The sequence below is a fragment of the Oncorhynchus kisutch genome, linkage group LG16, assembly GCF_002021735.2.
Source record: "Oncorhynchus kisutch isolate 150728-3 linkage group LG16, Okis_V2, whole genome shotgun sequence".
Lineage (NCBI taxonomy): Eukaryota > Metazoa > Chordata > Actinopteri > Salmoniformes > Salmonidae > Oncorhynchus > Oncorhynchus kisutch.
The window spans coordinates 21,768,746-21,789,077 of NC_034189.2; the positions used below are offsets into that span (position 1 = coordinate 21,768,746).

At 42.1% G+C, this 20,332-nt stretch overlaps 1 protein-coding gene across 1 annotated transcript; it reads left to right on the forward strand.

Moving 5' to 3' along the window:
* The first annotated feature begins 16,745 nt into the window (after positions 1-16,745).
* LOC109906840 (odorant receptor 131-2-like) lies at positions 16,746-19,774 on the forward strand. Its single transcript, XM_020504687.2, has 2 exons — positions 16,746-18,272; positions 18,664-19,774. Exons 1-2 carry the CDS (start codon positions 17,230-17,232, stop codon positions 18,722-18,724), a joined length of 1,104 nt encoding a protein of 367 aa, XP_020360276.1. The 5' UTR covers positions 16,746-17,229; the 3' UTR covers positions 18,725-19,774.
* The last annotated feature ends 558 nt before the right edge of the window (positions 19,775-20,332 follow it).

Below are 20,332 nucleotides of genomic sequence, written 5' to 3' on the forward strand. Positions count from 1 at the left end.
TTAGTAGTGTGGCATCCATCCAGGTCAACTATGCAAAGTTGTAAAAAAGCAGAACAAGTCAACACATGTAAGACCTTCAGTGATACTGAGAGAACCAACCTGTTTGTCCATATTGTGTTTTTGGTTCTCTCAGACTGGGCTTCGATGCCCCCTCCTTTATCCAGCAGGAACTCCACTTCAACATGATCCTCTGCAGCAGCCAGGATTAGAGGAGTGAAACCTGGGGACAGACAGTTTGATTACTCTCCAACAACAACAACAACATATACAGATACAGACTCCCCCACTTCTACACACGTATGATCAAGTTCCCTAAAAGATGGACAAATCAATATGGAAATATAGCTACTTGGCGCACCAGTCAAAATTTTGGACACACCTACTCGTTCGAGGGTTTTGCTTTATTTTTACTATTTTCTACATTGTAGAATAATAGTGAAGACATCAACGCTAAGAAATAACACATATTGAATCATGTAGGAACCAAAAAAGTGTGAAACAAATCAAAATATATTTTATATTTGAGATTCTTAAAAGTAGCCACCCTTTGCCTTGATGACAACTTTGCACACTCTTGGCATTCTCTCAACCATGGGGTGTTCACCTGGAATGCATTTCAATTAACAGGTGTGCCTTGTTAAAAGTTAATTTGTGGAATGTCTTTCCTTCTTAATGCATTTGAGCCAATCAGTTGTGTTGTGACAAGGTAGGGGTGGTATACAGAAGATAGCCATATTTGGCAAAAGACCAAGTCTATATGACAAGAACAGTTCAAATAAGCAAAGAGAAATGACAGTCCATCATTACTTTAAGACATGATGGTCAGTCAATCTGGAACATTTCAAGAACTTTTCAAGGTGTGTTGGGTCATTGTCAACAGGACAATGACCCAACCAAGGGTGCGCCAGGGATTTTGGGCCCCATGAAAAGATATCACATTGTGCCCCACCACCACAGGCCACACCAACCCAACCCAATCGACCCATTCAAAGCTTTAAATAACTCTACCTTTGCAGGCTTGCAACTCTCTTGTAGTCCAATATTTACTGCATGATATTTACTGACAGTGAGCTGTGAAAATATAACACTGTGCAGACATGCATGCAACATTCTGCATCCAGTGGAATTCACTATTGATGCAAGACTGATACCCTCTATAAGAAATGTGCTAAAGGCCATCTTTTACACTCAATGTCATTTTAATGGTACAATTCTTGAATGGAGAATTCTCTTAACATTAATGGATAACTTAAAATAAGTATAATTTAAATATACATTAACCTCACAAATTAAAATAAATGAACAGTATTATCTATAGAATGATGTAACAATCAAAATAATAAAATCAGCAGCAGATTTTTGAACTAGGTATACATACCAACTAGAAAATAAGCAGCTGTAAAAGTGGAAATGGAAATGAAAAGGCTTGATGGTGGCACTAGACGAAAGGTCAAGAGGTCACCAAATCAATAGGTTTCTTCCACTTGGGGTCTTGATTAGGCACAAGAAAATATATGGCAATCCAGCCATTACTTTGAGATATATCTTGTTCTCAGTCTGTTTTCAGCCTGTGGGCATCATTGTGTAGTGATCCAATATCCATAGCCATGCCATTTAACAGTCAGTTATCACTGTCCCTTGCTCAGCCTTACTCACCAAGAGCCCAGCGCTGAGCCTTCTTGTTAGCAAAGTCACTGATCAGCTTGTTTTTCAATATCCTCACTTTGTCTGTCTCTTTCTGTGCACCTTCTCTCATTTGCTCCATCCACATAATCTGCATTGGTACTGTCTTTCACCTCTTCCTCCACTTCCACACTCCTCCCTGAAAAAACTGTATCACTTGAAGAGGGTCCTGGCTCTGTAGAGAGTAAATTATGCATATGATAATATATCCTATAATACCATTTGTAGTAACATCATGACCAAAGTTTCAGTTACTAACATTTTGTTGACTTAAATTAACTGCATGCACCACGGAAAGAAATGTAACAGCACTGAATCCTGCAGAATATTGACCCAAAGTACCTGCAGTTGCGTATCATCACCACTAGATATCAGTAAACTACCATATTTCAGTCTGCATCAGTCTATATTTTTTTACCTTTATTTAACTAGGCAAGTCAGCTAAGAACAAATTCTTATTTACAATGACGGCCTGCAAAAAGGCATCCTGCGGGGACAGGGGCTGGGATTTAAAAAATAAATAAATACAATATAAATATAGGACAAAACACACATCACAACAAGAGAGACAACACAACACTACATAAAGAGAGACCTAAGACAACAACATAGCAAGGCAGCAACACATGACAACACAGCATGGTAGCAACACAACATAACAACAACATGGTGGCAATACAACATGGTAGCAGCACAACACATGGTACAAACATTATTGGGAACTTACAACAGCACAAAGGGCAAGAAGGTAGAGACAACATCACACAAAGCAGCCACAACTGTCAGTAGAGTGTCGATGATTGAGACTTTGAATGAAGAGATCGTGAATGAAGAGCAGCTCGTTCCAGTCTCCAGCTGCAGCGAACTGAAAAGAGGAGCGACCCAGGGATGTGTGTGCATTGGGGACCTTCAACAAAATGTGACTGCCAGAACAGGTGTTGTATGTGGAGGATGAGGGCTGCAGTAGATATCTCAGATAGGGGGGAGTGAGGCCTAAGAGGGTTTTAAAAATAAGCTAAAACCAGTGGGTCTTGCGACAGGTATACAGAAGATGACCAGTTTACAGAGGAGTATAGAGTGCAGTGATGTGTCCTATAAGGAGCATTGGTGGCAAATCTGATAGTCGAATGGTAAAGAACATCTAGTCCCTCCAGAGCACCCTTACCTGTCGATCTATAAATGATGTCTCCATAATCTAACATGGGTAGGATGGTCATCTGAATCAGGGTTAGTTTAGCAGCTGGGGTGAAAGAGGAACGATTACGATAGAGGAAACCAAGTCTAGATTTAACTTTAGCCTGCAGCTTTGATATGTGCAGAGAGAAGGACAGTGTATCGTCTAGTCATACTCCCAAGTACTTGTATGAGGTGACTACCTCAAACTCTAAACCCTCAGAGGTAGTAATAACACCTGTGGGAAGAGGGGCATTCTTCTTACCAAACCACATGACCTTTGTTTTGGAGGTGTTCAGAACAAGGTTAAGGGTAGAGAAAGCTTGTTGGACACTAAGAAGGCTTTGTTATAGACCCCCCCCGGGGAGGGGCCAGCTGAGTATAAGACTATCATCGGCATATAACTTGTTGAGAGAGCTTCCTACTGCCTGAGCTATGTTGTTGATGTAAATCGAGAAAAGCGTGGGGTCGGGATCAAGGCTTGGGGTTCTTTGGTGACAGGCAGTGGAGGAGACAGCAGATTTTCTGACTATATATATATATATATATATATACTGCACTCTTTGAGAGAGGTAGTTAGCAAACCAGCCCAAAGACCCCTCAGAGACACCAATACTCCTTAGCCACAAGAATGGAATGGTCTACCGTATCAAAAGCTTTGGCCAAGCCAATAAAAATACCAGCACAATATTGCTTAGAATCAAGGGCAATGGTGACATCATTGAGGACCTTTAGTTTACAGTGACACTTCCATAACCTGAGCGGAAACCAGATTGCATACCCGAGAAAATCTAATCAAATTGTATTGGTCACATACACATTGTTGGCAGATGTTAATGCGAGTGTAGCGAAATGCTTGTGCTTCTAGTTCCCACCAGGCAGTAATATCTAACAAGTAATCTAACAATTTCACAACAACTACCTAATACACACAAGTGTACAATAATGAATAAGAATATGTACATATAAATATATGGATGAGCGATGGCCGAACGGCATAGGCAAGATGCAGTAGATGGTATAGAGTACAGTATATACATATGAGATGAGTAATGTAGGGTATGTAAACATTATATAAAGTGGCATTGTATAAAGTGGCTAGTGATACATTTATTACATCCAATTTTTCCATTATTAAAGTGGCTGGAGTTGAGTCAGTATGTTGGCAGCAGCCACTCAATGTTAGTGGTGGCTGTTTAACAATATGATGGCCTTGAGATAGAAGCTGTTTACCAGACTCTCGGTCCCTGCTTTGATGCACCTGTACTGACCTCGCCTTCTGAATGATAGCGGGGTGAACAGGCAGTGGCTCGGGTGGTTGTTGTTCTTGATGATCTTTTTGGCCTTCCTGTGACGTCGGGTGGTGTAGGTGTCCTGGAGGGAAGGTAGTTTGCCCCCAGTGATGCGTTGTGCAGACCTCACTACCCTCTGGAGAGCCTTACGGTTGTAGGCGGAGCAGTTGCCGTACCAGGCTGTGATACAGCCCGACAGGATGCTCTCGATTGTTTGTGAGTGTTTTTGGTGACAAGCCAAATTTCTTCAGCCTCCTGAGGTTGAAGAGGCGCTGTTGCGCCTTCTTCACCACGCTGTCTGTGTGGGTGGACCAATTCAGTTTGTCCGTGATTCTCCACGATTCATTTCATCTCAATTCAGTTGACTAAGACATTTGATTTTGTAATATCCAGTTATTTAGATTGCTTATGATTATAAGAACTGAGGTCGGGGCGTTCGTATACTTTAGTTTAACTTTACTCAGAAGTAAATGCTGGCATTACATACTGCAGTTCACATGGCATATCCCTCCCGCCGTCTGGCTACTGTAAAACACGGAACTGGAATCCCACAGCACGAATACACGGACTGGAAAATGGCATAATGTTCACTACATTACAGATTTCTCCATAAGACTGCCACGAAATATATCACGAAATTGGGGAGAAAAGGGGTGTAAAAAAATATGAAACCAAAAATAAAATATAAAGATTGCCCATTCAGTTCCTGAACTAAGTGGAATTGTGAGTGTAGAGCTCCCTGCGTGAGCCATCCTCACCTTTACTCCACGAGAACTCGGGCTTCGAGTTGCTGTCCATGTTTTCTTCAATGGACCTCCTTTCTTGCCACAGTGTGATTTAAAAAACAACATCCGCGACCCATCCTTTATTAGTGGACGACAGGTTGCGGTCACATCAGTCATTTCGTTATTTAAAGGAGTTAATATACACCCAGTGTATTATGTTTGTGTGTGCCTATGTATACTATTTAGGTTATTATAGCAACTAAGCGTGCCTTTTTAGTGTATAAGCCTTTTATGACAGTTAGTGATTATTGGTTAGTTAAGCATAAAATGGCGCCAGTGCATGTTAATCAGAATTATGCCCAACCCTTTTCCGATGTTTGCGATTCCACCGTTCAGTTATGAAGTTATGCCCTAGTCATTAATGTGTTACTACTGCCACCTAGTGGTACTTTAGAATAGGGCCTGTATCTGTCGTAAATTGTTGTAAAGTGATGCCTTTGAACTGTGGTTTAAATTGTAAGTGGTGACATGCAATGTCATTGTATAATTGCTGTATATTATTCCTGATATTAATGGCACTCTGCATTCTGCCTTCTCCTATAGGACAACCACACACAAGCACTAATCACCTTTCCACGTCCACAGTTATGGATCAGTGGTACAAGCAGTAGCCTTCCTAGTGATCCAGCTATAGCCCTGTACATATCATGCTGTTATTTACGGTCTTCTCTTCTTTCAGGAAACTACAAGCCAACCGTTCACCGTGTCTTGCCATCCTTGCGTTCTGACCGACGCCCAGAGGTGAACCCACCCAAACCAAAGCAGAAACCTAAGAGTAAAACAGTCCTTTAGTTCTCCATTACACATACTATTTGTGAACTGATCAGAATTTCCATAGAACTACAGGCATAAAAATTAATAAGTACACCCCTTCCCCCTGTTTTACATATTTGGACAGATGGAAATTTGAGCTAAATTCCAACCACATTAATTGATAACTGTAACCCAATTTAACAAATCACACACAAAAAATGTACTTTGAAAATGTCCATGCAAATAAAATAAACAACAATGCAATTTTCTTATGAGGAAAAAGCTAGTACACCTCTACATTTACCATCACATAAAATGTCTCAACTTAGAATCAGGTGCACCAAAACAGGTGCAAATTATTAGACAGTCATTAGCGAGTAACTTGGGAGGGTCCAGCCTTCCATAAATATCAGAAACATGGTCTGGTTTAGTCTTGACCATATCGGTGTGTGGTAACACATCATGCCAAGATCAAAATACCTACCCAAGGCCCCCAGGAGAAACATTATTGATGCCCATGAATCTGCTACGGATTATCTACAAATGGAGAAAATTCCAGACCAATGGCAATTTTCCTAGGACAGGTTGTCCCGCCAAATTCAGTCCAAGAGCTGACCGAAAGATGCTCATAGAAGTCTTTAAGAACCCTAGGGTAACATCCAGTGATCTACAGGTCTCTCTTGCCACAATCAATGTCAAAAGGAATGAGTCAACTGTCAGAAAGAGACTGCACAAACTTGGCCTACATGGGAGGTCAAGAAGGTGGAGCTGTTTGGCCGCAATGCCAGATGCCATAATTGGTCGAAAACAAAGCACTGTCTTTGAACAGAAGAACCTCATACCAACCGTAAAGCATAGAGGCAGTGGTATTATGGTTTATGGCTGCTTGCTGCTTCAGGGCCATCTTGCCATCATTGAGTCAACCCTGAATTCCATATCGTACCAGAGAATTCTTGAGGAGAATGTGAGGCCATCTGTCAAGAAGATGAAGCTGAACCCGAACATGAATCTTGCAACAGGACAATGATCCAAAACACACACGCAAAGCTACAAGAGAAATCTCAAAAATATGAAATGGAGAGGGCCGTGCATGAAAGAAACCCTCGACCATGCCACAGTCGAAGCAGTACTGTGAAGAAGAGTGGGCAAAACTGTCAATAGTGTTGAAGTGTCCAAATATGTACAAAAAAAGACAACTTTCCAGGGGGTGTACTCACCTTTTTACATGACTGTATATGACACAAAAGATGAACAATGCTTACAATTTGGAGTCTGCAAATTACCTCCCTAAACATGGGTCCTTCTAAGACTGTCATGTCATCATTGCAGCTGGCGATATCAAACATAGAAAGAATAAAGAAAAGGAAAAGTTTGGAGAAATTACTAAGAAGAATCACTTAGGACCCAAGGCCAAGGAGGACAATGGTTAATTTACTTTCAGTTCTCAAAAGAGACAGACAGACAGACGGACGGACAAACGGACGGACGGACGGACGGAGAGGGGCAGACAAAGAGAAACAGACACAAATAGAGCAAAGAGAGATGGCCAGAGAGACAGACAGCAAGAGAGACAGAGACAGACAGAGACAGACAGACAGACAAACAGACAGAGAGACAGTCAGAGAGACAGACACAGAGAGACAGACAGAGACAAACAGCCAGAGAGACAGACAGACAGACAGACAGTGAGAGAGAGACAGGGATAGCCAGAGAGATAGCTAGAGACAGACAGAGACAGACAGCCAGCCTGAGAGACAGACAAAGACAGATCGCCAGACAGTGAGAGAGACAGACAGAGAAAGACAGCCAGCCAGAGAGACAGATCGAGACAGTCAGAAAGACAGCCAGAGAGACAGACAGAAAGCCAGAGAGACAGAGAGAAACAGAGATACACTACATGATAAAAAGAATGCAGACACAGAGACAGACAGACAGACAGCAAGAGAGACAGACAGAGATAGCCAGAGAAATGGAGACAGACAGAGAGACAGACAGAGAAAGACAGACAGCCAGAGAGACAGACAGACAGTCAGAGAGACAGACATCAAGAGAGACAGCCAGAGACAGACAGCCAGAGAGGCAGGCATCAAGAGAGACAGCCAGAGACAGACAGAGACAGCCAGAGAGATATACAGCCAGAGAGGCAGACAAAGACAGACAAAGAGACAGAGAGAAACAGAGATACACTACATGATTAAAGGAATGTGGACACCTGCTTGTCGAACATCTCATTCCAAAATAAGGGGCATTAATATGGAGTTGGTTCCCCCTTTGCTGCTATAACAGCCTCCACTCTTCTGGGAAGGCTTTCCACTAGAAGTTGGAAAATTGCAGCAGGGATCTGCTTCTATTCAGCCAAAAGAGCAATTAGTGAGGTTGGGCACTGATGTTGGGCGATTAGGCCTGGCTCGCAGTCGGCATTCCAATTCATCCCAAAGGTGTTCAATGGGGATCATGATCCAAAACACACAAGCAAAGCTACAAGAGAAATCTAAAAAATATGAAATGGAGAGGGCCGTGCATGAAAGAAACCCTCGACCATGCCACAGTCAAAGCAGTACTGTAAAGAAGAGTGGGCAAAACTTCCTCCCAGCCGATCTAAGAGACTGATAGACAGTTAGAAGAAACGGCTACATTAAGTTATTTCAGCCAAAGGGGGAAACACCAGCTATTGAAGCTAGCGATGTACTTATTCCACACTATGGAATTGCATTTCTGTTGATTTTTCAAATAATAAATGATTGCAAAGTAGTGTAATTTGTTGAATTAGGTTACCTTTATCTGTCAATGGATCATTGTCCAAGCCAAAACCATGGAAAAAGCCAAGATAACTTTTCCTCCTTCACCAAACTTTACAGTTGGCACTATGGATTGGGGCAGGTAGCGTTCTCCTGGCATCCGCCAATCCTAGATACGTTCGTCGGACTGCCAGATGGTGAAGTGTAATTCATCACTCTAGAGAACGTGTTTCCACTGCTCCAGAGTCCGATGGTGGGGAGCTTCACACCACTCGAGCCGACACTTGGCATTGCGCATGGTGATCTTAGGCTTGTGTGCGCTGCTCAGCCACGGAAACCCATTTCATGAAGCTCCCGGTGAACAGTTGTGAGGGGAACATTATGTATTCACCTTATTTGTTGGATATGTGGCAATTACTTATTAACAAACAGTCAGATATGTCTGTCCTGCTAATGCTGAGTTTTATGGTGTCCACTCTAGCACCCTGCAGCTAGTCTGGGCGTCGTGGACACATGGTCTTACTAGAGGTCACTTGAGATGGATATCTTAGTGATAAAAAACAACAGCCACATTCCATTCTATGATTAGTGGTGCACGTGAGACGTATGTCTCAAGGTCTGATTGAGCCTGCATTCCATAGACAAGCTATGGTGTATGTTTAGACGGGATAGAGATGGCCTGGAGGAGCAGAACAAAGGCCTCGGTATTCCTAATTATCCTGGCATCTGGGAAACTATGACAATGGTGGGATTAATAATAACACCAGAGGCAAATGACCAGGAGATGAACCCCCCCACACACACACAATCTATATGGGAGGGGTGGAACCAAGCATTCTGGGTATTAGCTATATAAACTGCGCATTGTCTGTAAAGGGAAGGCTCTCAGCCTAACAGTCAGTCAAGACTGTTGGGCTGACGGTTTCATTATTGCAATAATGAATCGATATTAAATTAAGATGATTGTTTGAAGAAATGACCAAGTCTCTCTCAGTACTGAATTTCCACGACACAGTTATTGTGCTGACGTTGCTTCCAGAGGCAGTTTGGAACTCGGTAGTGATTGTTGCAACCAAGGACTACACGCTACAGTCTTCAGCACTCGGCAGTCCCGTTCTATGAGCTTATGTGGCGGAGCTGTTGTTGCTCCTAGACGTTTCCACTTCACAATAACAGCACTTACAGTTGACTGGGGCAGCTCTAGCAGGGCAGAGATTTGACGAACTGACTTGTTACGACATCCTACGACAGTGCCACGATGAAAGTCACTGAGCTTTTCAGTAAGGCCATTCTACAGCTAATGTTTGTGTATGGAGATTGCATGCCTGTGTGCTGGATTTTATACACAGGTCAGCAACGGGTGTGGCTGAAATAGCCGAATCCACTCATTTGAAGGGGTGTATTTATATCAACGAATTGGGCACTATTCTAGAACAATCCTCAGCTCCTGGTGTTATTCTCCACAGTTCAGAGGTTTAATGCCTGCTCTTCACAGATGACCTGTACCTGCTGTCACCCACAGCACATGGCCTACAGAGCCTGGACATGTTAGAGTAGTACTGCCAGACCTGGACCCTGGCAGTATACCCCAAAAATTTGAGAAGATCTAGATCTCAGGGAGTTAAACCAAAGTTCTCAGTTGGTACAAAATATATAGAGTAAATATATAGAGTAAAGTATATAGAGTAAATAAAATATATAGAGTAAAGTATATAGAGTAAATATATAGAGTAAAGTATATAGAGTAAAGTATATAGAGTACTGCACACACTACAATTACTTACGTTTAAAAACAAGCTCAACTGGACACCTACAGTATATGAGGAAGTGAAGGAACTGAGATAGAAAGCATCTACGCTGTTAAAAAAAGAATTCAAATTGACATGCCTATTAACATCTGGCTAAAACTAATTGAATGTGTCATTGAACCAATTGCATTTCCTGGCAGTGAGGTGTGGGGTCCACTTCCAAAACAAGATTTCACCCCATGGGACAAACACCCCATTGAAACCCTGCATGCAGAGTTCTGTAAGATTCTCCTACATGTCCAGAGGAAAACTACAAACAATGAATGCAGGGCAGAATGTAGCCAATATCCACTAATAATAATTAAACAAATAGCAATTAAGTTTTGGAAACATCTAAAATACAGTGAGCCCCTCTCATATCCTTACCAAGCCCTGCAATGCCAAGAGCTGAGCAAAGAAAAGAGTACCCTCATCCAGCTGGTCCTAGGGCTGAGTTCACAAACCTGTTCTACTAACACACTGAAGCCTCAGGAACAGAACATTCAATCAATCAGAATAACCCAAATCACAACACAGTTAAAACAAAACGACATTACTTATTGAGAAACACAAGCACAAGCACAAAACAAAATGCAGTGCTATCTGGCCCTAAATCGACAGTACACCGTGGCTAACTATTTGACCATGGTTACTGATCAAACCTTTAGAAAAATATTGACAAAGTACAGACTTAGTGAGCACAGCCTTGTCATTGAGAAGGGTAGACACAGGAAAACCTAGCTTCCTGTAGAGGAAAGGCTGTGCAACCATTGCACAACAGTAGAATCTGAGACAGACCTGCATTTCCTGACAAAATGTTTTAAAAAATCTATACAAAAATGTGAGAGTACCATTTCCCCAAATTTGAAACAGTTATTCATGCCTTTCTGATGAGAATAGGCTACCCATCCTGTTGGGGGAGGATGCAGAGAGCTGTGGGTTGGCAGCGCACTACAGTGCCTTGCGAAAGTATTCGTCCCCCTTGAACTTTGCGACCTTTTGCCACATTTCAGGCTTCAAACATAAAGATATAAAACTGTATTTTTTGTGAAGAATCAACAACAAGTGGGACACAATCATGAAGTGGAACGACATTTATTGGATATTTCAAACTTTTTTAACAAATCAAAAACTGAAAAATTGGGCGTGCAAAATTATTCAGCCCCTTTACTTTCAGTGCAGCAAACTCTCTCCAGACGTTCAGTGAGGATCTCTGAATGATCCAATGTTGACCTAAATGACTAATGATGATAAATACAATCCACCTGTGTGTAATCAAGTCTCCGTATAAATGCACCTGCACTGTGATAGTCTCAGAGGTCCGTTAAAAGCGCAGAGAGCATCATGAAGAACAAGGAACACACCAGTCAGGTCCGAGATACTGTTGTGAAGAAGTTTAAAGCCGGATTTGGATACAAAAAGATTTCCCAAGCTTTAAACATCCCAAGGAGCACTGTGCAAGCGATAATATTGAAAGTATCAGACCACTGCAAATCTACCAAGACCTGGCCATCCCTCTAAACTTTCAGCTCATACAAGGAGAAGACTGATCAGAGATGCAGCCAAGAGGCCCATGATCACTCTGGATGAACTGCAGAGATCTACAGCTGAGGTGGGAGACTCTGTCCATAGGACAACAATCAGTCGTATATTGCACAAATCTGGCCTTTATGGAAGAGTGGCAAGAAGAAAGCCATTTCTTAAAGATATCCATAAAAAGTGTTGTTTAAAGTTTGCCACAAGCCACCTGGGAGACACACCAAACATGTGGAAGAAGGTGCTCTGGTCAGATGAAACCAAAATGGAACATTTTGGCAACAATGCAAAACGTTATGTTTGGCGTAAAAGCAACACAGCTCATCACCCTGAACACACCATCCCCACTGTCAAACATGGTGGTGGCAGCATCATGGTTTGGGCCTGCTTTTCTTCAGCAGGGACAGGGAAGATGGTTAAAATTGATGGGAAGATGGATGGAGCCAAATACAGGACCATTCTGGAAGAAAACCTGATGGAGTCTGCAAAAGACCTGAGACTGGGATGGAGATTTGTCTTCCAACAAGACAATGATCCAAAACATAAGGCAAAATCTACAATGGAATAGTTCAAAAATAAACATATCCAGGTGTTAGAATGGCCAAGTCAAAGTCCAGACCTGAATCCAATCGAGAATCTGTGGAAAGAACTGAAAACTGCTGTTCACAAATGCTCTCCATCCAACCTCACTGAGCTCGAGCTGTTTTGCAAGGAGGAATGGGAAAAAATGTCAGTCTCTCGATGTGCAAAACTGATAGAGACATACCCCAAGCGACTTACAGCTGTAATCGCAGCAAAAGGTGGCGCTACAAAGTATTAACTTAAGGGGGCTGAATTATTTTGCACGCCCAATTTTTCAGTTTTTGATTTGTTAAAAAAGTTTGAAATATCCAATAAATGTCGTTCCACTTCATGATTGTGTCCCACTTGTTGTTGATTCTTCACAAAAAAATACAGTTTTATATCTTTATGTTTGAAGCCTGAAATGTGGCAAAAGTTCGCAAAGTTCAAGGGGGCCGAATACTTTCGCAAGGCACTGTACATTGCTGCCTGCCATAAAATGAGGGACAGTGTCTGACAGACCAACCAACCTGTGTCCTCCATGCCATTGTTATTGTCCATTGTATGGTTATTTTTACCATTGATTATTGTTGTTACTGATTGTCCCGTTGACAATCTTGGTTGTTATTATTTTAATTATGTTCATATTGTAAATGTATCACTTAATCTCCAAAGTAAGCTCTGGCAATATGTACATTGTTACGTCATGCCAATAAAGAAAATGTAATTGAATATAGAGAGATGGAGAGAGACAGAGTTCCGGAGAGAGGGAGAGAGAGAGTTCCAGGAAAAGACAGAGAGAGAGAGAGAGAGAGAGAGAGAGAGGCATCCAGAGAGACAAACAGCCAGAGAGCGGGACAGAGAGAGAGAGAGAGAAAGATCTTCTGCGCAGATTCTGTCAGACCTGGGCCCTGACAGTAAATCTCAGCAAGACAAAAATAATGGTGTTCCAAAAAAGGTCCAGTTGCCAGGACCACAAATACAAATTCCATCTCGACACCGTTGCCCTTGAGCACACAAAAAAATATACATACCTCGGCCTCAACATCAGCGCCACAGGTAACTTCCACAAAGCTGTGAATGAGCTGAGAGACAAGGCAATAATTTTTATTGAAATTTTTTATTTTATTTAACCTTTATTTGACTACACAAGTCAGTTAAGAACAAATTATTTACAATGACGGCCTAGGAACAGTGGGTTAACGCCAGACAAGGGGCAGAACGACAGACAAGAAGGGCCTTCTATGCCATCAAAAGGAACATCAAATTATACATACCAATTAGGATCCAGCTAAAAGTACTTAAATCAGTTATAGAACCCATTGGCTTTCATGGTTGTGAGATCTGGGGTCCGCTCACCAACCAAGAATTCACAAAATGGGACAAACACCAAATTGAGACACGACATGCAAAATTTAACAAAAATCTTCTCAGTGTACAACATAAAATACCAAATAAGGCATGCGGAGCAGAATTAGCGATATCCGCTAATTATCAAAATCCAGAAAAGAGACGTAAAATTCTACAACTACTTAAAAGGAAGTGATTCCCAAACCTTCCATAACAAAGCCATCACCTGCAGAGAGATGAACCTGGAGAAGAGCCCCCTAAGCAAGCTGGTCCTGGGACTCTATTCAAAAACACAAACAGACCCCACAGAGCCCCACTACAGCAACACAAGTAGACCCAACCAATAGCCTTGCTATTGAGAAAGGCCGCAGTAGGTAGACCCATCTCTCAAGAGAAGACAGGCTATGTGCACACAGCCCACAAAATAAGGTGGAAACTGAGCTGCACTTCCTAACCTCCTGCCAATTGTATGACCTTATTAAAGATACATACTTCCCTCAGATTACACAGGCCCACAAAGAATTCGAAAACAAATCCAATGTTGATAAACTCCCATATCTATTGGGTGAAATACCACAGTGTAAATATCACAGCAGCAAGACTTGTGACCTGTTGCCACAAGAAAAGGGCAACCAGTGAAGAACAAACACCATTGTAAATACAACCCATATTTTTGTTTGTTTATTTCCCTTTTGTACTATTTGCACATCGTTACAACACGGTATATAGACATAATATGCCATTTGAAATATCTCTATTCCTTTGGAACTTTTGTGAGTGTAATATTTACTGTTCATTTGTATTGTTCATTTCACTTTTGTTTATTATCTATTTCACTTGCTTTGGCAATGTAAACATGTTTCCCATGCCAATCAAGTCCCTTAAATTGAAATTGAATTGAGAGAGAGAGAGAGAGGGAGAGAGAGAGAGAGAGAGAGTGTGTGTGTGTGTGTGTGTGCGTAACCGGTTATACTACAACTCCCAGACTGCATTGCAACTCCCAACATCCACAGGCTAACGATAGCAATTAGCAAGCCCAGCCGAAGTCTAAATAGACATGCCATTCCACATTTATTTTGGATTACAATCATGCTATAATGCTCATATAATGCTGAATATATGTTCATACCATTGTCCCCAATTAACTGAATTACACTCAAAATAGTTGGAATTCAGATGCTTATCTGGATGACGACACTAGCTAGCTAAGTTGGCTAGCTAAACAAACCCATTATGATGGTTAGCTAGCTCGACTGCTACATCAGAAATAATTGTTAACAACAATAACAGCTGAGTTTAATCATAGCGAATGTCTTAAACAACAGTCCAAAACAACATATAAGCATATCAAGTTGTGGTGTGTGAATAGTTATGAATATCTAAGTGTGGTGTGTGAATAGGTATGGATATATAAGTGTGGTGTGAATAGGTGTGGATATCTAATTTGTGTGTGAATAGGTATGGATATATAAGTGTGGTGTGAACAGGTAGGATATCTCATTTGTGTGTGAATAAGAATGGATATCTAATTGTGGTGTGAATAGGTATAGATATCTAATTTGTGTGTGAATAGGTATGGATATCTAATTGTGATGTGAATAGGTATAGATATCTAAGTCGTGTGTGAATGGGGAAGGATATCTAATTTGTGTCTGAATAGGTATGAATGTGTAATTTGCAGTGTGAATAGGTATGGATATCTCATTTATGTGTGAATAGGTATGGATATGTAATTGTGGTGTGAATAGGTATGGATATGTAATTGTGGTGTGAATAGGTATGGATATATAATTTGTATGTGAATAGGTATGGATACGTAATTTGTGCATGAATAGGTATGGATATGTAATTGTGGTGTGAATAGGTATGATATCTAATTTATATGTGAATGGGTATGGCTATGTAATTTGTGGTGTGAATAGATATGGATATATAAGTGTGGTGTGAATAGGTATGGATTTCTACGTTGTATGTGAATAGGTATGGCTATGTATTTTGTGGCGTGAATAGGTATGGATATCTACTTAGTGTGTGAATAGGTATGGATATATAATTGTGGTGTGAATAGGTATGGATATCTAATTGTGGTGTGTATAGGTATGGATATATAATTTGTGTGTGAATAGGTATGGATATCTAATTTGTGCATGAATAGGTATGGATATGTAATTGTGGTGTGAATAGGTATGGATATCTAATTTATATGTGAATGGGTATGGCTATGTAATTTGTGGTGTGAATAGATATGGATAGATAAGTGTGGTGTGAATAGGTATGGATATCTAATTGTGGTGTGTATAGGTATGGATATATAATTTGTGTGTGAATAGGTATGGATATCTAATTGTGGTGTGTATAGGTATGGATATCTAATTGTGGTGTGTATAGGTATGGATATCTAATTGTGGTGTGTATAGGTATGGATATATAATTTGTGTGTGAATAGGTATGGATATCTAATTTTGGTGTGAATATGTATGGATATCTAATTTGTATGTGAGTAGATATGGCTATATAATTTGTGGTGTGTAGATATGCATATTTAAGTTGGTGTGAATAGGTTTGGATATCTAATTTGTGTGTGTGCGTGTGCGTGCGTGCGTGTGTGTGTGTGTGTGTGTGTGTGTGTGTGTGTGTGTGTGTGTGTGTGTGTGTGTGTGTGTGTGTGTGTGTGTGTGTGTGTGTGTGTGTGTGTGTGTGTGTGTCTGTGTGAAGGGAAGTAGCTTCAAGTTTAACAAGTGGGAGTGGGAGAAAGAGAGAGTGAGAGGGGGAGAGCGATTGAGAGGGAGGGAAGGGGGAGGGAGAGTGAGAGGGGGAGAGAGAGAGAGAAGTATTGCCAGGCGTCTGTCCAGTACAGGAGGATCCTGGAAAATGAATCAAGTGATTCCCGAGGGGGAGGAGCAGTAGGCGTGGATGGTCTAAAGTTTACGGGAGGATAAGCACATTCTCAAGTAAAGTTTTTCATAGTACCAACTTTTGAATGAAAACTGGCGCACCCATGTTTTGGGGCATATTTTGTGCATACGTGACATTTATAAATGTGACCCCTAGTGGTCCTAATTCGAAATTAGACCACAAAGTGATTATATCGATTGTATAATATTAGTATATTTTGACGTTTATTAATCAAGTAAATTATTTACTGTATGTGGTTGCATAAATGAGGCTATATACTTCTCAGAGTAATATGCCTGCCCTGTATCAGAGCAGCGCGTGTTGATGGAAAATGTTATTGTTTAACATGACGTTTGATTATTTTAGAAAGAGTATATATCTCAAAAGCATATAGTATTCAGTTGAAATTGGAAACGTACTTCCCTTTGTGAATGTGGCGATTGCGCACTGTGCACACTGGTGCGCTTTTTGGGTTGGAAGACAGACAGGCAGCCAGAGAGACAGCGAGAGAGATAGAAAGAGAGAGGGGTTTCTCATACACAGACATTGCATTGCATTGATGTCTTGGATGTACTCTGATTGAGTAGCCTAGTTAAGCGTTTGGGGAAACTATAAGAAGGCAGAAGCCATGAAGAAACAACTCCACCAAATACCCTAAATACACCATCAAGGAATAATGTCGATGTATAATGGGACTGGAGAAACGGGCGGAAAGGACTATACCTATGTACGGGTTTGTGCGTCGACCATCGCCTTCATAACATTGGCATTCTTCAACATCGTCATTAACTGGACTATACTGCGCGAGGATCGACTTCGGGGCCATGCGCGCTTTGTGTTGGTTTTTCACCTGTTGGTGTCCGCTCTGGTGTACTTCGGAATGTGTTCTGTTTTCTACCTCCAGATCTACTTCGACGCCAAGCCGGTGGCATCCATATGTGTGGCCATGATAACCGTCCTAATCACCAGCGCGTCCAATATCCTTCTGACTCTCACTGCTATGTCGCTGGACCGTTATTTTGCTGTCTGCCATCCTCTGTGGTACAGTTCTGTCTGGCAATGGCCTTGGCTAGTTGGGCTACTGACATGGGGACTCGCACTGGTTATCCCCCTCACTCTGCTCTCCAAGACAGAGATGCTCGGCAGTGATACACATGTGGAATGTGGAAGGGAACAGCTGAAGAAAGGTGGCCTGGAAAAAATATTGTTGATATCTGTGTGCACGGCGCTCATTCTGTACAGTTATGTAAGGATACTGTTTGAGGGGCGACGGTTGGGAGTGATGAATCGACGCAACATGGTCGGATGCAAGACCCTCGCCCTGCACGGTACTCAACTCGCCGTATACATCCTCCCCAACTTCATGAACTTTGTGCTAACAGTTCTCCAGAAACAAGGACATATTCAGCCGGAGACCAAAGAACTGTCTGCGGTGGTTAGTTTCGCCTTCTTCAGCTTGGCGCAGTGCGTCGCACCAATCGTCTACGGGTTGCGTAAAGAGGAACTCATGGAGCAGGTGCATCGCCGATTCCCTTGTTGTTCCCGCCACCTGAAAACCGTCCTGGGCCCGGTTTCCCAAAATCATCTTAAGGCTAATTTCATATTAGAGCCCAAAAGCCTAGGTTCTAACGATGAATTTAGCCTTAAGATGCTTTTGAGAAACCGGGCCCTGGAGTGGACCTGGCGTGCCATAACGCCTTGTCTGCATTCCCAGTCAAGGTATGTGATCAACTATTTGTGGCTAAGATACTGTACATACCATCAAGTGTTACATACTTTATGCACACGTTATGCACACTCATTAGGTGAGCCCAGTGGCATGGAGAATGATGAATGGATACATGCTGAAAGACAATAGGTGATGACTAAATACTCAAGGATGTAGACCAGCCAGAAATGGCAGGGATTATTACCAAAACCATATATATTATTATATACTATATATTCTCTGACAAAGTTAAGTTGATAGTTGTCATTCGCTGTTTTGCTTTCTTCCTTTTCCGGACATCAGTTTTAGATCATGTGGGTTGTGAGACTACAGACAAACATCGCATGGCTTCGGACCACCTTTTATCTACTCCTACTTTTAATATGTTTCTTATTTCCCCAGTGAAAGAAGACTGACGTTCCAGACACTCATCTCACTGGAGCCCCCACAGACCCCAGTTTGAGGGGACGCCGGGAGCTTAGAAGCCACCGTTCCAGACACTCATCTCACTGGAGCCCTCACAGACCCCAGTTTGAGGGGACGCCGGGAGCTAAGAAGCCACCGTTCCAGACACTCATCTCACTGGAGCCCCCACAGACCCCAGTTTGAGGGGACGCCGGGAGCTTAGAAGCCACCGTTCCAGACACTCATCTGACTGGAGCCCTCACAGACCCCAGTTTGAGGGGACGCCGGGAGCTAAGAAGCCACCGTTCCAGACACTCATCTCACTGGAGCCCCCACAGACCCCAGTTTGAGGGGACGCCGGGAGCTAAGAAGCCACCGTTCCAGACACTCATCTCACTGGAGCCCCCACAGACCCCAGTTTGAGGGGATGCCGGGAGCTAAGAAGCCACCGTTCCCGTAACTTCACTACCCACGAGTACTTCTCCTGTGCTCCATAGACTGGGCTGAAGACGTTTTGTACCAGCCTGATACTGCCTTTTAGATGTCATTGAGACAACGGTGGATGGGGGGACATAGCAACCAGACGAAAGGTGTCGCTCTCACTATAAACATTTGAGACGAGTCTCCATTTTTTTTTGCCAATGAACATTCATACAGTACTTGGTTATCCAGCATCTGTACAAAGCTGTGAAAGTGCTTCTGTTCTACCCAGGGTGTCGTGACTTTATAGGCTTGGGGCATCACTATGGACAGACCAGCCTCAGACGACCTGTAATGCATTAACTGTACTGTGTCAGAGAGGAGTCAAGCAGGAATTTGACTTGTATTACAGTACAAGACCACCTGACCATCAGAATTGACTGGATGTGCATTGTGCAATATAGCCTACTTTGAAGGAGTTGATTCATTAATGATAATTGAAGCAGCAATGTCAGATTTTTTTGTGTGAGATAAAGTCAAGACATCTTTTATTTGAGATGAAAAGATCCCGATTCATTCAAACAAGAGCCAGATTGAACATTGTTGCCCATCTTCATCGCCATGTGAACCTCAGTGGCAAATTCTCTGTAATAAAAGAGCTGAAACTGTGAACAGCACGTGATATGGAGCAGTATTTGTATTTATTGTGGATCCCCATTAGCGGCTGCCAGAGCAGCAGCAGCTACTCTTCCCGAGGTCTAAAAAAGGCTGTTTATACCATTTTTAAAACATTACAATACATTCACAGATTTCACAACACACTGTGTGCCCTCAGGCCCGTACTCCACCACTACCACATATCTACAGTACTAAATCCATGTGTATGAATAGTGCGTATGTTATCGTGTGTGTGTGTGTGTGTGTGTATGCATGTGTCTGTGCCAATGTTTGTGTCGCTTCACAATCCCCGCTGTGCCATAAGGTGTTTTTTATCTGTTTTTTTAAATCATATTTTACTGCTTGTGTCAGTTACCTGATGTGGAATAGAGTTCCATGTAGTCATGGCTCTATGTAGTACCGTGTGCCTCCCATAGTCTGTTCTGGACTTGGGGACTGTGAAGAGACCTTTTGTGGCATGTCTTGTGGGGTATGCATGGGTGTCCGAGCTGTGTGCCAGTAGTTTAAACAGACAGCTCGGTGTATTCAACATGTCAATACATCTCATAAATAAAAGTAGTGATGAAGT